Genomic DNA, 17881 nt, shown 5'->3' with positions numbered 1-17881 from the left:
CCGTACATTCTGGCTAATTTTACCGGGGTCAGATACCAGCGGTAGAACATTTTCATTAAGTTCTCTTTTAGTGACACACAGGCCGTGAAATTGAGGTGATGTTTCCAAAGTTTTTCCCACTCTTCAAAATAAATGTTACGGCCAAAATCTTTAGCCCAGTGTGTCATTACCGCCTTAACCTCCTCGTCACCTAAATTCCAATCTAATAGTTGTTTATACATTTTGGATAGAGTTTTTATGTTATTCTCCAAAATCTCAGATTGGAATCTGGACTTTTTGTCAGCATATCCTTTGCCTTTAACGTCTTTCTTAAACATATCGTTTATCTGATGATAATGTAGCCAGTCATATACTTGGGATTTGACCTGCTCAAACGGCCTCATTTTCCACTTTCCTTCCGCCTTCATTAGGAGTTGTTCGTAAGTTGCCCAATTGGCTCTCATGTTGGTCTTTTTAACCGACATAACCTCTAATGGAGACAGCCATTGGGGTGTTTTGGGTTCTAACACATCCTTATATCTTTCCCAAACCTCTATCAGGGGACCTCTAAATATATGATTCCCGAATCCCTTATGTCCTTTCTTCCTCCCATGCCACAGATAGGCATGCCACCCTGATCTATTGTCGTAGCCCTCTAGGTCTAACACTTCCGTATCTTCCAGTTTTATCCATGTTTTGACCCAGCATAAGCAGGATGCCTCGTAATATAATTTTAGGTCTGGGAGAGCGAAGCCTCCCCTCTCTTTTATATCCGTTAATAATTTAAATTTTACTCTCGGCTTCCTCCCCTGCCAGATGTATCTAGAAATTTCTTTGTGCCAGGTTTTAAATATCTTTATATCTTTAATGATCGGGATATTTTGAAAAAGAAATAGGATTCTTGGCAGTACCGACATTTTAATTGTAGCTATTCTTCCCCAGAATAGCAATTTGAGCCGACCCCACGTTTCTATATCCTTCTTGACCCCTTTCCATACAGTTTCATAGTTGTTTTTAAATAAGTCTATATTTTTTGGTGTTATCCATACCCCTAAATATTTCAGCTTTTTTGTCACTTCTATTTCTGCTTCTCTTTGTAATTCCTCCAATTTGTCTAATTGCATATTCTTAGCTATTATTTTTGTTTTCCTTTTGTTTAATTTGAAGCCCGCTACTTCCCCAAATTGGTCAAATTCTCTAAGTACCTCTTTTATTGAATCCAGTGGGTCTTCCATTGTTACAACCAGATCGTCTGCGAAGACTTTAGTTTTGTGTTCGTGATGGCCGACCCTGATTCCTTTTATTCCTTTATTATCTCTGATGGAGTTTAGTAGTACTTCTAATATCGTTATAAATAACAGTGGGGACAGTGGGCATCCCTGTCTTGTTCCTTTAGTTACTGTTATTTCTTCTGTCTCCACATTGTTTATCAACAGTTTTGCCCTTTGTTCCGTGTAGATTGCTTTTATCCCGTTGTAAAATTCAGCACCTACTTCCATGTGTTCCAGTTGTCTCAGCAAAAATTCCCAGTTTACGTTGTCAAACGCCTTCTCAGCGTCCACGAATAACAATATGCCTTGTTTGTCGCATCTTTCTGTTAAATATTCTATTATATTAATAATGTTTCTTATATTATCTTTCATTTGCCTACCCGGCAGAAAGCCGGCTTGGTCTCTGTGGATATTTTTTACTAAGATGGCCTTGTATCTTCTTGCAAGGACTCCCGCGAAGATCTTATAATCTATATTTAATAGGGAAATAGGTCTGTAATTTTTAATTTGTTCTAAATCTGAATCTTGTTTTGGGATTAATGTAATCAGCGCCTCCTTCCACGTCTCCGGTATTTCTCTTTCATTAAGAATGTTGTTCATTACTTCTTGTAGTGGAGTCAGTAGAACCGGTGCCATTTCTTTATAATATCTACTACTAAACCCATCTGGGCCTGGGGCTTTCCCGTTTTTTAAATCTGTTATTATTGCTTTGATTTCCTCTATCTCAATTGGGGCATTTAATTTCTCTTTATCTGCTGGGGGGATCTTATTGATGTTCTTAATCGTTAAATATCTCTCTATTTTTCTGATCCTATTCTTTCCAGTATTTCTAAAGAGCTCTCCATAGAAATCCAAAAAAGCTCTCCTTATTTCCTTAGGTTTGTTTATCTCTTCTCCTTCCACCACTATCCTGTTTATCGTATTCTGTTCCTTCCTTTTTTTCAGTTGCCAGGATAGTAGCTTTCCCGTTTTGTTGGCATGTTCGAAACTCCTCTGTCTCAGTCTTTTGATTTTCCATTCTATCTCTCTATTTACCAGCATTGTGTATTGTGATTGTAAAATTTTTATGTTCTCTTTTATTTTCTTATTTTTTGGGTTTTGAGTTAATTTCTGCTCATTCTCTGCCAGTTGTTGTATAATTTCTTTTTTCCCTTTTTCTCTCTTTTTATTCTTGATTGCGCTCTGCTGGATAAAAAAACCCCGCATCACCGCCTTACCCGCGTCCCACACCACCTTCAATTTTGTGTTGTTGTCTAAATTGTCCTCAAAATATTCTTTTAATCTGGTTTGGGCTTTTTCTACTACCTCTTGGTCGTCCAATAAGTAATCTTTAAGTTTCCATCTATTTGATCTGCTTTCCTGCCCTCTTAGTTCCATAATTAATGGATTGTGGTCTGAAATTGTTCTAACCTGAATCTCCACCCGTACCGCTCTAGTAGTTATCTCTTTCGAAATCCACATCTGATCCAATCTTGATGATGAATCATTGGGTTCCGAGTGGTAGGTATATTGTTTTTCCATGGGATGATTGAATCTCCAAATGTCTACCAAATTGCAATTTTGGATAAGGGAAAAAAACGCTCTAGGTAACTTCCCTTCTCTACCCTTTGTGTCCCTCAATCTGTCCATTTCTAACGACGTCACTCCGTTCATGTCTCCCAATAGTATAATTTTCTCATCGGCATAGTCATACAACTTTTCTTCCAATCTCCCATAGAACTCTGACTTGTTATCATTGGGAGCATATATTCCCACTATTATTATCTTTTCTCCCTGCCAATTTATTTTTACTGCTATTATCCTTCCTTCCTCGTCTTTAAATAACTGTTTCGCTTCAATTTGTTTTTTTATATAAATCACCACCCCCCTTTTTTTCTTCTGGTCTGAGGATACAAACTCGTTCCCCAATCTTTGATTAATCAGAATCCTTTTGTGCTTTCTCGCAATATGTGTCTCTTGGAGACAGATAACATCCAGACTTTCCTTCTTCAAGATATGTTCAATTCGATTCCTCTTTCCCCTGTCATTCATCCCATTAACATTCCAACTGTATACCTTTAACACCATTGTGATTTAATTTGTAGGGAGAAAAAAGAAAAGTGAACAGCTATAATTTCCTTTTGACCTTCCTCTTACGCTTCCTCCCCCGTCCCTCCCCCCTCTCCCTCCTCCCCCCCCGAACTTCCCGTCTCCCCCTCCAGAACTCCTTCCGATCCTATTCCCCCGTCTTTACCCTTTTCCTTTTGTGGTTTAAGTTCTTTGTATTTCCTTAAGAATTTATCTGTTTCTCCTGGATTTGTCAATTTTTGTCTCTTGCTCCTATATGTAATAGGAGCCAGCAGTTCTAGATAACAGCAACTTTATCAGAGGTGAGAATGAGAATGAGTCAAATATTACTCATGAGTGAGAATGGTCAAATACTACTTGTTACATCAACCAGTGTTGGACTACCTTTGCAAAACAGCAAACATGAATTGCTTCCTATATGCTGCCTAAAGTTATGTGGCTTCTCCTTGTACACAATTATGTGTGAGAGACTGTTAAATTATAGCATAACACATTTGGAAAAGATCACATAAATGTGCAAGTAGTAGTTAAGACAGGTTTGTGTTCAGCTCCTACCTTGCTAATTGTTTTCTTGGGATTATTTGGATTCTGTAGAAAGCTTTTCCAAATCTCCTTTATTACTGAAGTCATTGTTGCCAGCAGGAATAAGATTAAAGGTGCTTAAGTCTGTAGAGTTGTTTCTAATTTGTATATGTCATTTCAGTGGCATTTTAACAGAATTTTGTCTTGCCTCTTTCCCCTCCCTACTTCCCCATGGTACTGTGCTCAAGTTAGGTCTGAGAAGCAAAGCTATTGGAAGAAATTTCATTTTGTTCCCTAATTATTATGCTGGCACTTGGGAGATAATTTTTCCCTTCATGCACTGCCAATTAATATGCAAATGAGCTGATAAATATTTATATCATGATTTAAATTATGCAGGGAGCGCTTTCAGTGTACTCTGCAAATGAATTGTTCATGGACTTCAAAGTGCTGGCTGCTGTGCTTAACGAGGGGAGATTTGCATAAGGCCCTAATCAGGCGCATACTGATTAAGCTTCATTATGGAAACTGCCAGCTGCAATCTTTGTTTCTATTTTATTAAAAAAAGGGGAACTTTTCATGCTTCAGTCGCCTTGACAATGTCAGACACAGCTAGTAGGAGAGACTAAAACTCTACAGAGCAACTGAAGTTTCTCTGTTCAGTTGAAGATTGCTATGGTGTAACTGAAGTTGTATTTCCTATCCCCACCCCTCCCTTTCTTCTGTTAAAAGTAGTAGTGTAGGTTTTTTATTTTAGAAATCCCCCCCCCCCTTTCCTTGGACTATCTGAATCTGCAGAGGACTGCACAGCAATGCTGGACTGCAGCGACTACATTCTAGGTGGGTACCAGTTCAACTGACTCTTGCAAGCGTGTAATATGGAAATAGTGGTTGTTGGATTGACTATGCAGTGGCTTAATCGCATATGCAAGACTAAGGGAGGCATTTATTTGAAAGGCTGAGGACTACCAGCGATGTGGTGGCAAGTGCCTCCTCCGTTCTTCATTTTTTTTTCTGTGTTCAGGAAGATCTTGTTCTTTATTTTTGGATAGAGTGGAGTTGCTCTTCAGTTTCAGTGTCGTTTAATGCAGAAGCTTCTGATATTTCAATGTTAAAAGCATTTGATTTTGGAAAGAAATAGGAACTTCATTTCATGTGTCTGTTTATGTAAAACTGCATGGGGTGAGAGTCTTCTGCCATAACTTCCTGGCCTGACCAGATCATTCTAAGTTGGGTATATTTGTGTGGGTGTAGGTGATATAAAGCCACACTGTTCAATGTTTAATAGGAATCAAGCACTGCTAATACCACTGCTGATACCGTTTCAAGAAGTGATGCATATGGCTACTAGTGTTCTGGCAGTTGAAAAATATGCTTTTAAATTAAAGTATAGGCTTCATTCAAAAACATATTTTGCAAATATGTTTTTAAGGTTTTGCAAATTTTATCCTTTATCTTCAGGCCTTAGAATTATAAAAATCATAATCTAAGGATTTAGACTATGCTTACCTTAGAAATGTAAAATTTAATGTGATTTTTGCTTCAAGATACACTGCTTTTCCCTCCATATATGCCGTTTTTAACAATGCTGTATGGAGGAATCCTAGCAAATGACACCTTCATCTTAGTGTGAACAACAGTAGCTGAATTTAAAGGGTTTATCAGTTCTAAGAAATCCACCCTCCCCCTATATATTTTGAAATGCTGATAATTTTAATGCTGACTGGCCCTGATATCTGTTAAAATGCTAGTAAGAATGAATCTAGATTCTAGAAACTCATCAGGATGTGACCTCAGCACTGCACCTGGTGCTTTCAATCTATGCTTCAGTTTGCTGTGTGTACTTTAGATTATGGCAGTGTTTTAGTGTCATTGTTACAAATTAAGCCTTATGCTGCTTGTGAAAGAAAGGAGGAGGAAATGGCAGTCTCTATAAGAATTATAGAGAAAATTTATTTGAACATCCACTAGCCAAATTAACTTGTAGATAGTAGATTTTGCCTATTTCATCACTAATCCATTCCTTGTGTTTGTGTGTGTGTGTGTGGTGCAGATCATTGAAATTAATTTACTGGATCAGATCAAGTTCCAGCTAATCTAGTATTTTGTTCTTAGCAATTGCCAACCACATGTGTTTGGATGTTGACAAGCAGATCATCAGAGTAATAGCCTCTTCTGCTGCTTGTCCCTAGCACATGACATTCACAGGTATACTGCCTCTGTCATGAAGGTTCAGTTTCACTGTTGTGACTAATAGCAATTCATGAGTCTGTCTTCCATGAATTTGCATAGTTCCTCTTCATATCATCTTAAACTAAAGGTTGCCATTATATCTTGTGGTAGTGAAAAACTCCTGACAGGCTGACATATTGCACGCTGGCTGGGACCGATGGGATCTGTAATCCAAAACATCTGGATGGCAACCAGGTTGGGAAGGCTGTCCTAGGCAATGGGATGAAATGTTTATCTTGTTTTGAAGCATGATTAGCATATTTAACAATACCCTCTTTAATGATACAACAAAAGATGCATTAAATTTATTTTGCTTCCAAATATGAACCCGTGGAGTATAACCCTTCTATGGTCACAACAGGGATAGCTCAAGTCAATAAATCAGACTTTTAATCTCATGGTTCTGGGTTCGAGTCCCACATTGGCAAAAGATTCCTGCGTTGGACGAGGTTGGACTAGATGACCCTCATGGTCCCTTCCAGCTCTACAATTCTATGAACTTCTGACTATCCCTTACATATATCCAACATCTTTTAGCTTACAAAGGCTCCAGTATAGCCTTGTGAAACCAGCTCATTATTGCTGCTGTTTTTAAACATAGTATACTGTTGTTATGTTCCAATGCTTATTATGTACAAATTCTTAGCAGACAGATATGGAAGAAAACATTTTTGAAAGATGCCAAATGGACTCTTAAAAGAAATTGTACTGTGTGCTGTGGCACTGTGGAGGTTTTTAGCCTTCATATTTATAATGCAAGTATTTTCAATAAGAGTTGATGGCACATATGTACTCAATTTTTTTAAAAACAACTATTGATTACTTCATTACTCTTCAAGGTTGTAATCATCAAGAAGCTGATATTGTATAGGAAATGGAATTAATTAGCTTCAAATTAACCTTGCTCTCCTGTTGGAGAATGCTGTATACTGGGGAATATCCAGGGATTTGACTCCCTGTTATGCAAATAACTGCATGCATGATGCAACAGGAAAAGATTCTGCATTGTTGGTGGAGCAGTAGCTGCTGAAGTAATCTTTCCTACCTGCCTACTGTTTCTGAGGCTTGACTGGTACAATTGTTTTTAAGAAATAGGATATGACAAATGGATTTCTTCTGCGGCACTTCTTAATAATACTTTCACATCTATACTGTTACCCTAACCTCTGGCATATGCTTTAACTCTAGCATCAGCTAAATTGTACAGAATGCAATAATGTATTCTTCACTGTCAAATTCCATTGTTAAATGCTTAAACATCAGTGATTTAGTTTCAACAGGTGAAATCTGACAATCGTAAATGTTGAAGGGGGTTCTTTCTGCTATTGCTAATTATGAGCAGAGCTGGGGAAATCCTAGATTGCTTGTTACATGGGGGAATATCTAAAAATTTGAAATACTTTCTTGCCTGGATTATGGCTATAGTGTGTTTAGGAAAGACAACAAATTATTTTGACTATATTAATTTAGTCAGGTTTCTGGTGCTTAACTTTCTTTCCTCTTCTTTCACTTTTCTCTTATAGTCCAGTCTTCTCTGGATCCGGTCGTTGCTCATAATTTTATTCTATTTTTTGGCATATTGGTTTGCTCATTCCCATGATCTGTTGCCATCTGCCACAATATATGTATTCATCTGTCTCACCACCTTTGTATTTTTGGATCTGCCAGCCTTGCTAGTGAATATTTGCTGTAGTTCTAATGTAATACCCCGTCTCCTTGTTTCTATCGATGGCTGTTCTTTTAGTATGGCAACTTAAATAGATTTTTTCTATAACTAGCTACTATTTAACTCTAGTTTCTTCACTAGCCTTTTAGAAAAGTCTGAGAGAATGTTCAAACCAGTTTAAGGTTGTGTGTTGTGAGATTTGTCATCCATTTTGATGTGAATAGTTAACTAGCGCACCAAAACTGGGAGCCATTACCTTTGTGAAAATTCATGATGTGAAAAAATCCACATAAACTGAGTCACAATCCAAGTGAGCATCCAAACACAGTGGTTATTCCTCTGTATTACTTTCAACAGGATGTGTATATCAGTATGATGGCATCTTTCACAACTGTGATGCCCTCTTTTTCATGCTTAACCCCACCCCCACCCCCAAATCACTCAGCAAGAGGTCAGGTGAACAATGGTTGTGAACAGGTACAGAAAATAGCTGCAAAAGAAAGGAAGGTGGTGCTTTTCATGAACCCCCCCCCCTTGAAAAGGTAACTTTTACAACAAAAATTGAATTTTACAATAATTAATTACAGTGTTCCAAGGGAGAAAATTAGTTGAACATTTTGTGTCCTATTTTTACAAAATATTCAACAAGAGTCCACATGGGTTGTAGTAATTAAAAACTCAGAGGCTTATCCCAGTTGGAGAAGACCAAGAGTGGATGGTATTCTGTAATGAGAATAAATCTGTTGGCATCAGCAATGGCTTTTTTTCAGTACCATACTAACAAGCATCAGTTTAGTTGCAAAAGGAGTTTGATACAACTATAACCAAAAGCACTGTGAATGATAGGACTAGGACCTGTCAAAATTGTTCTCAGTGGTTTAGATTATTTTTGCCGTTTATTATCAGCAGCCTTTCATCCCCCAGCCCCCATTTTTAAATCCTGTTTCAGAAGTCTTAACAGATAAGTTGCGTCTCTCCTTTTGCCAGAACTACGTCTTGTAAAGAGTTTATTGCTATTACATTGCCTTTGTATTGCCATTGCACAATGACATCACCATGCTGTTCCTGGTCTGATACAATGAATTATATATACCCTGAACACCATCATGCACCATCATATTCAGTTTAGCATAGTGATGTAATCACATAGTGGTAGCATGGAAGTCTCATGGCAACATGCCTGTGTACTGTTCAGAAAAGGATCTAGCAGCACCACTGAAAACACCTAAAGGGTGGGTGAGGAGAGGTAGATCAGAGGTCTAAGCAGAACTTTGGGAAATTGTATAAGAATTCAGACAAAAATTATTATAATAATCCAAATGAAATTTTAATACAATCCTTCAGGTTTGGACACTATTTTTTCTAAATGTAGCAAACATAATTGGTCTGTTTTTATGAAGCACCTCAAGTACGCCTTTTTCAATTAGCTTTTTGACTATATCCAATATATAGTATTTTACAGTGATACATTACTGTGTCCTAATTTCCTTTTGATATTTCAGGATCCATACCCATCAGTTGAGTTTGGTCAGTTTATAGTGCCCCCTGTTCACCAATATAAAATGTCCTGTTTTGTGCTGTAAAGAGGACGGTGTGAGTAGGGTTTTTAAAACCATATTTTCTGTTGCTTCTAATGCAGACTCAAGAATGAACACTCCGTCAGAAACCAGTAAACCTGTAAAAATGGAGAGTGGTGATGGGGACACAGGTAAGAATAAAATAATGGTGTGATTTCCTAATGAATTCATGGATTTGGAAGGGACAATTTTATTCTGGTCTGATTTTATAATACATTGAAGAATGGTATGTTACAGTAAAATCCTAACCGTGTATATTCAGAAATAAGTCCTATTGAATTCGCTGGGTCTTACTCCCGGGTAAGTTGGGTTAGGGTTTCAGCCTTAGCAGTGTTTTCTAAGTATATGAAACAGCACTTACTTCTTAGTTCTTTAGTCAGTGTTTGTTTTGTATGGGACCTATACATTGGTACTGTGTAAATGTGGACTAGTAATTATCATAGATATTGTGTCCTGGAGCCTCCAAGCAAAGAGCTGGCCTTGGCAGATCCCCTTTTCATATTCTTTCTTATCAAATCCCCATCTCTGAATTTTCTTCTTGCACTAGAGAGACTGTTCTATCTAGGAAGCAGTCAGCATTCTGTGACACTGGTTAGCCACTTCCTGGCACTTTTGTGTTGCTGATAGGGATGAAAACACCACTATCTATGGAGTAGAAGCTGGGTACAAGGAGCTGCTGATCTGCTGTGACTTAAGGGCTAGATATTCCCAGTATCTTTTTTTCTAGTACAGCTACCAGGTACTCATACTGGTGTATCTGTGTTAGAGCTCCTGATGTTTTATTTTCCTTATGGCTTCTTAATTGGCCCTTTCTTCAATATTGTAGTTGTCACAGCTCATTCATTAAGCAGGATGCCTTTGTCTTCTTCCCTGGGGATCATGTAACCTTCTAAATATGAATAAATATACCCTGCCTCTTGACCCTAAATGAATTCAAGATGGTGATATGAAAATTCTGTGGCTGCTTATGACCTTAACCTGTCACAGAAGTGTTTTTGCCAGTGATAGCAGTGCATCCCAAAAATGTTGAAATAGAAAATGATTAGCTTTTACAGAAACTGACCCAGTATTGAGGTGTTGTGATGTGGGTTCATAAAGGGTAATATCTACTTTCTGCAATTTCCATACATTTGGATGGGGCCCTAATTTTGTGTGCACATCTGTTACCATCGTTGAGTTTGCAGAGCCATCTGTTCTTGTATGTCCTCTCCATGCTTCCAGTTCTTTCTCACATTGTAACTGTGTCCCCTATTTCCGTTGAGCATACGGCATACCATTTTTCTCTGGATGACAGCCACTTTCTCATTTCATAGTAATTCCATTCCAATGTGGTTTTTGCATTTTTAATCTTTTTGTACCAATACAGGCTAGATAAGAAAGACATTTTATTTTTATTTCATTAAATTTATGCACCACTTGAATGTAAAAAAAAACCTGAAAGCAGTTTACAAGAAGATATAAGTATTAGTTAATCTCTTTATGATACATTTGGAAGCAGGCTTTACAGGTAGTTGGTTCATTGAGAAAACGTTATCCTTTTATAAATAAGTTTGCAGTAATTTTGTCTGTAGTTAACAACTGTGGTACTCCTTCATCCATTATCATAAACATTATTTTTCAATATTCACATCGTGAATAAAATGAACAAGAAGCCATGATTCCAGGAAAGCAGGCTCCCACCTCATGCTAACCTGTTTACTCACAAATATGTCTCACAATATTCTGTTGGACTTTCTTCCTGTGTGTTAGGATTACAATTTAAACATATTTATGATGAGGTCATTGGTGTTGCAGAAATACTTTTAACTGCAAGAGTGATTGAATTGGGAAATAAATGTTGGTTGTTTGGGACTGATTTCCTGAAATGCACCACCACCACCACCACCACCACCACTGGTTAGGAGAAAATTTGTTTGAACATTTTCCTGGAATGATTTTAATTCAAGCAAATTGTAGTTTTGAATTCAATCTACTAATGCTCTCCTGGTTTGGTTTGAGTTTCTTTAAGTATATGCTTAAGGCAAACAAATGTACATTGATTTTTCTGCTTTTGTTATCTTGGAAATATTTTGAGATTGGTTTGAGATTACAAATTGAACCTTCCCACTGGCCAAGTTAGCAATTTTATAAATATTGTGGAGAAAAGCCTTTTAAAGTATTACAAATTCAGCTGCTCCTGAATCATCCTAGGATTGGATGAACAATTGTCAACAATCACAAAAGGCGTTCACTTTGCATTTGTGACAACTTTTTACATTCATTGAGAATGACATAGAAGATGCATACCTAGACATGACCAGCCCTAAATGTGAACTACATGAATATTTACAATCTAATTCTAGAGTTATTTTAGTGTACTCGCTATAGGGGGTTCTTTTAGGGAAGAACTACATGTCATAAGTGTTATGAGGCTGCTGTGCCTCCACCCCCCATAAGATATAGTACAACATATGCCTTGCCCTCTTGTCATTACGTTGTGTGTGATCTTTGTACGGATGTTAACTAACAATGTGGAGTAGGAACAGAAAAATGCAGAGCAATAACCTCAGAAAAGGGAGGTTGTTGTACTTGTTATGCAAGGTAGGAGGGAGGATTCAACCTGGCACTGCTGTTTTGGCAGCAGCCAATTTCTCCCTTAGTGTAGCTGCCTCTGCTCTGTTATAGTTTATATATTACTTCTGAAGCATTCAGTTCAGGGATGAGGAGGGGGGCCCTTCAGCTAGAGGATTGCATTCTGTTGTAGGCAGCTTTCTAGGGGCTACACGCCACTGGTGGACAGAGCTAGAGGCAAAAGTGAGAAGTGCCCAGATACCACTGTTACCTTTTTTGCTATGTCCTTTAGGCTATGTCTAAGCCTTACAAAGTTGAAGGTTTGCACATAAACACAGACATTTTCCATCCAGGCATGCAAAGCTCACTATCGTAGATCAAGGTCACATTCCAGACAACTTGAAAGTACTTGAGGATAGTGCAAAGTAAGGATTGGGCGGGGTCATGGCATAAGAAATGTCCCAAGGGCCAGGTAGAGCCTAAGGGACAATATTTGGGCCCTGGGTCTGAAGTTCCCTGTCAGATATAGAAGCTGGAAGAGCTGGGTTTGGCTGCTGAAATCCCCCACCCCTAGTTTAGTGTAATGTAAGGCAACCTGATTGGTCAGCAGATTATTCAGCTCTGAGAAATATATTTTCTCCTCCCTTCAGTCCTTGAAAGTATCGCCACCATTAATGTTACTTGTTGAGTTGAATTGTGACTGATTCATAACTTTCTACCTGGGCTCAAATAGACTGGGCTAGTAAGAGTTAAGCTGCAAAAGGAGAGGGGGAAGAAAAGGTGGAAACATTGCTAAGTCTTTCCTTGAAATTAGCTGTAGAAGTATTATGGGACTAGGAAATGTTATTTCCCCTCTTTCCCTTACCTGTTTACCTGTTATTGTCCTAACTGGTACGAACACGGCTGGAAAGTTACACAATTGTTATGCATCCTTCTTTGATTTAAAGTGCCAATTGAAGTGTGAACATAGACACAATCTCTAGGACCAGTAGCAATGCCCTGATTATAAAACTCCCTCCTTTCTCATATAAGGTTCGTGCAAACTCTGTTGAGGATTTTGCACCAGCTGAAGACTCAATTCTTCACCAGATCGTTGTTCATTCTATCTATATGTATTTTGCACTGATTTTAATGTAATCAATACTGGGGTGGCTTTGGCAATAAAGAACTGGTAAAAGCCTATTTTATTTATTTAAAATATTTATCTGGTAGTATTATGCAGGTTGAATTCTGCCCATGGGCCTTCAGTTACTAATCCCTAGTTCAGTGGGGAAGCGAGAAGGTATACACAGGGCTTTTTTTCAGCCCAAACTGACCGGAAATCAGTTCCGGCACCTCTCAGGTGGGCACCATTGTCATTATAAGAGAAGAAGGGAGGCGTTCATGGTGAGTCGCTCTTTTTCTAGAGAAATAACACTGGGTATACTGTAATGTTGCTTTTACAGCTGTGTACTTTGTAGGAGAGATTTCAGCCAGTTTTCTAGAGCTGTTTGATATTATTTATCAAGGTTGTAAGAGCCAAGATGATTCAATAAATTGTAGTTATCTTCTGGTGGCCGTGATGGAAGATTGGCATTATGTCAATTTAACTGCCTTTTAGGTTGCATCCACATGATTATGATTGCTGCTAGGAAAGCCTGGGGCTGTATTACACTAAATCATTGCACTAGCAATGCTTCTAGCATAACCAGAAACCCCCTCCTCCACCTGCCCCTTGGCCAGATCTTCTCTGAAGAGTCAGGCGAACCCCCAAAATGGGGTGTGTGGGAGGAAATGGTAGTTAATTCTGCCAGGTAAGCAGCAATGTCCTAATTTAAATACAACCCCAAGTAGGTTATTCTTTTTATCTCCTAAAAGCAGCAGTCATCAATGGAGCAGGAACCCCCACATCATTGGACAACAACCACACACATGGTTTCTAAGTAGCAGTCTCAGAGCATGTGGGATTGCAGAGGGGAAGAAACATTTTAGAACGTTGTGCAACACAAAGTTAGGTGAAAAGCTGTGGCTTAATACTTATTACTGGTCCTCCAGCTAGATCCAGTTCCCTGCCTCTTCTTTAGTAGGTCACATGATAGAATTAAAATTCTATACCAGTGACTGATACATTAAACTTCTAGGGTGATACCCTTAGCCCATTGTTTTCAGTAAGTTTACTCTGTGTATGACTTGGTTGGCTATTACCCCAGTCTTTGTTTCCATAGAATAATTCCACAGAGTTGTACTTTCTAAATCAGCGTAATTTAAAAACTGATTATTTAGCACATTAATACCAATGATCACTAGTATGTCCTAATTCTTGAAATCGTTGCAGTTCCTAAGGGAAATTCCCTGCTCGTTGCTCCGATATATTGCCATATATTTGGAATGTTGAAGTGGACCTGCAACAAAATTTGTTGCATTGCTGTCTGCAGCTATTCAGCATTCTAGTTATGCCTCTTTCCAGGATACTCTGTTGTATCCCACCAACCACCCAATTTTCTGTTCTCCCAACATTCAGCCAGTATCCTGTGCAGTATCCTGAGCATTTTCAGAACTCATTGCACTGTCTTAGGGGCAGGGGAATTTGAGTTCTCCGAAGTCTGTAAGTCGCCCTATGCATAGATGCATGAGGTACAACACTCCGACAATTGAGATCACTATTATAATACATTATTACAATCAGATTTTTAATTTTTAAAAATGCTATTAGTATCCTGAGTTTAAGGCATAGCAACTTACATAATATTGACTCTTCCTTTATCAAAACAAGCACAGTATGAAGCCGAATACCGTATTTTTCGCCCTATAGGACGCACTTTTTCTCCTCCAAAAATGAAGGGGAAATGTGTGTGCGTCCTATGGGGCGAATGCAGGCTTTCGCTGAAGCCTGGAGAGCGAGAGGCGTCGGTGTGCACCGACACCTCTCGCTCTCCAGGCTCCAGGAAGCTATCCTCAAGCCTGCAGCGCGGAACAATGGGCGCCCTCCGGAGGACGCCCCGTGCTTCGTGCAGGTGTCAGCAAGCCTTGCGCACCCGGGGGATCTCCCCCCGGGAGCGCAAGGCTTGCAGGCGGTAGCCTGCAGCGCGGAGCAATGGGCGCCCTCCGGAGGACACCCATGCTTTGCGCAGGTGTCGGCAAGCCATGCGCACCTGGGGGATTTCCCCCCGGGAGCGCAAGGCTTGCGGGCGGCAGCCTGCAGCGCAGAGCACGGGGCCCCCTCCGGAGGACGCCCCATGCTTCGCGCAGGTTTCCGCAGCCTGCCGCCCGGCACGTGAGGCGCCCTGAAGCAGAGCGCCCCTCGCGCCGGGCAGACATCGGCCAGCCCCACAAGCTCAGGGGACAGCGGGGAGGCACAGCGCCGCCATCCCACTGTTCCCCGACCTGGTTTTGGGGGGAAAATAAAGGGCTTCAGGAGAGCCCCAGCGCCAGCCCCACAAGGTCGGGGGACAGAGGGAGGCGGAACGCCGCCATCCCGCTGTCTCCCGAAGTGGTTTGGAGGCTGACGGCAGGGAGATCCCGCTGCCTGCCCCACAAGCTCCGGGGACAGCTGGGAGGTGCAGCTCGTCTTCCCGCTGTCCCCGGACCTGATCTGAAGGCGGGCTGCGGGGAGAAGAGAGCTTCTCCCCGCTGCCTGCCCCACAAGCTCCGGGGACAGCTGGGAGGCGCAGCGCGTCTTCCCGCTGTCTCCGGACCTGGTCTGAAGGCAGGCGGCGGGGAGAAGAGCGCTTCTCCCCGCTGCCTGCCCCGCAAGCTCCGGGGACAGCTGGGAGGTGATTCTTGCCTCCCTTCAAGAGGGTGTGGTCCCTGTCGACTTGAGGGAGACAGAGGTAAAACCACTTCTCCAGAAACCCTCCCTGGATTCAGAAATTACTGGTAATTACTGGCCAGTTGCGACTACCCCTTCTTGGGCAAGGTTCTTGATCAGGTAGTCATAGATTATGTCTAGGCACTCTTGGAGGAAACTGACTTTCTAGCTCCATTTCAATTGGGGTTTCTGCCCAGTTTCAACACAGAAACAGCTTTGGTTGCCCTGTATAATGATCTATGTCAGGAGAGAGACAGGGAAATATGTCCTTGTTAATTCTGGAATGGTGTTTCCAGAAGGTAGTCCTTGGGGAGTGCCCTTTGGCCCTGTAGAGCCTTCAGTGCAGGATTCTCCAGGTTTCGATTTTATTCCCCATGCTGTTTAACATCTACACAACTGGGGTCATCAGAGTTTTGGAGTTCATTGTCAGCAATATGCTGATGACACACAGCTGTACTTCTTTACAGGTGTGGCAGTGGATGTACTGGACCATTGTATTGCCTCAGTAATGGAGTGGATGAGAGCCAATAAACTGAAACTCTACCCGGATTAGACTAAGGCACTGTTAGTGGGCAATTGCATAGACTTGATGGGTGGGAGGTGACCTGCTCTTGTATACATCTGGATCCATTGTGTCACTTGAGGCTCAGGTGACCTTGGTGGCACAGAGTGCCTTCTATCCACTTTGGCTAGTGGCTCAGCTGTGCCCCTTTCTGGACAGGGATAGCCTAACTTCTGTCTCTAGTAACCTCTAGAATTGGAATAACAGTACTGGAACAAAACCCACCCTCCTCTTCTTTCTGAAGGCATGAGGTCGGATTACACCAGAGTTTACATATTGTCATAGTCCATATCATTTATGTAGTGACAACATTCAATACTATTTTTGCTTCCATGCTGTCTCCGTCTTACATTGTTAGACATAAGCCAACCTTTTAGCCTTTCCCTGTCACATTTTGGATGACCCAGCATCATATTGAACTTAAGCTCAGCATTACTAAATTCTTAATCTCTTTCCATTCCTCTTATCCTTTTCTCCCTTAACCCCAGTGGTATTTTTTATTCATGTTCTTTTCAAGCCCGTAATTTGGGTGGCCATGTTAGATTTTGTTTTATCCTTTTCTTCCAATATTAACTCTCATGCTAAACTTGTCATTTTCATCTTTATAACATTTCTAAATCTTTCTAATATAGCCTTAGCCCCCTTTCTCCCTGGTCCCACCATAACACGTGTCTTGATTCTACTTGATTCTACATGTCTTGAGGGTACTGCCAGTTGATTGTTGAGCCCAGGGGGGTGATAAGGTGAAAGGGTGGTGACTTAGGTTTATTGGCCCTGAACTACTGCTCTTGCTGACACGTAGATAAATCGGCAACAAAGGTGTGAATGAATCTACAGATTTTTCAGACTTGACTTTTGAGGGGAATTTTAATAGAATATGTCTTTCTTTGCACCCCCAGGCACACAGACAAATGGCCTGGACTTTCAGAAACAGACTGTGCCTGCCGCAGGGGCAGTATCTACAGCCCAGGCCTTCCTTGGACACCTTCATCAGGTAAATATTTGTTTCTTTTTATTCTGAAATTTGGAAGGTAATATAAAGGGTTTCTCTCTCTCCGCACTATGTCAGCAAAATCAGAAACAGCAAAGTAGGGCAAGGTTGGTGTCTTCTTTTGGAGGTATGCATAGAGGCTACCAAAGCTTTGGAAAGAGCAGCTGTGTCTTCTATCTCAACATAAGAAAGGATGATTTACAGGCCCTCCGAGTAGGCCCACATTGCACAGTGTCTCATATGGCCATTTAGAGGTCTTTGTGACCTAAAACATAATTTCACAGTACATGGACATTTTTTTGTACAACTGGATAATAGATGGGACTAGTTGACCGTATGGGACTAGTAGGCTACTTTCAAATGGGTTTCCAAAGAATCAAAGCTATCATTCTGTGTGTCAACCTGTATGGTAGGCATATCTGGAAATAGAGCTTGTTTTCACCATTCTATGTCTGTATTTCCATTATCTTCTGAGAAATGTGAATATTCTTACCTAGGAGGAGCAAGAGGAATCCATTTCTTTAGAGCTGGAGTGAGAAACGTTTTTCAGCCCGAGGGCCATGTTCCCTTAATGGGGGTTGCATGTCGTAGGCAAGTAGGCCTACATGCAGATGTGGGTGGTGACAGAGACAAAGTGGGTGGAGCAATTGATGGGACTCTTACCTTCACACAGCAGA

At 40.5% G+C, this 17881-nt stretch overlaps 1 protein-coding gene across 6 annotated transcripts in view; it reads left to right on the top strand.

Annotated features, from left to right (window-relative positions):
- POU2F1 (POU class 2 homeobox 1) overlaps nucleotides 1-17881 on the top strand; it is a 91421-nt gene that overhangs the window by 45683 nt on the left and 27857 nt on the right. For 4 of the 6 annotated variants that reach the window (XM_053386410.1, XM_053386409.1, XM_053386407.1 and 1 more), the window contains exons 2-3: nucleotides 9377-9445; nucleotides 17113-17207. In XM_053386410.1, coding sequence (XP_053242385.1) covers nucleotides 9377-9445; nucleotides 17113-17207 — 164 coding nt within the window. Of the gene's footprint in view, nucleotides 1-4636; nucleotides 4680-9376; nucleotides 9446-17112; nucleotides 17208-17881 lie in introns of those variants that run through there. The other 2 variants (XM_053386412.1, XM_053386408.1) reach the window with 1 other exon arrangement.

The sequence above is a fragment of the Podarcis raffonei genome, chromosome 4 (genome assembly GCF_027172205.1).
Source record: "Podarcis raffonei isolate rPodRaf1 chromosome 4, rPodRaf1.pri, whole genome shotgun sequence".
Classification (NCBI taxonomy): Eukaryota; Metazoa; Chordata; class Lepidosauria; order Squamata; family Lacertidae; genus Podarcis; species Podarcis raffonei.
The sequence above is the reverse complement of the archived record's forward strand: the minus strand, read 5'-3'. Positions and strand labels throughout refer to the sequence as shown.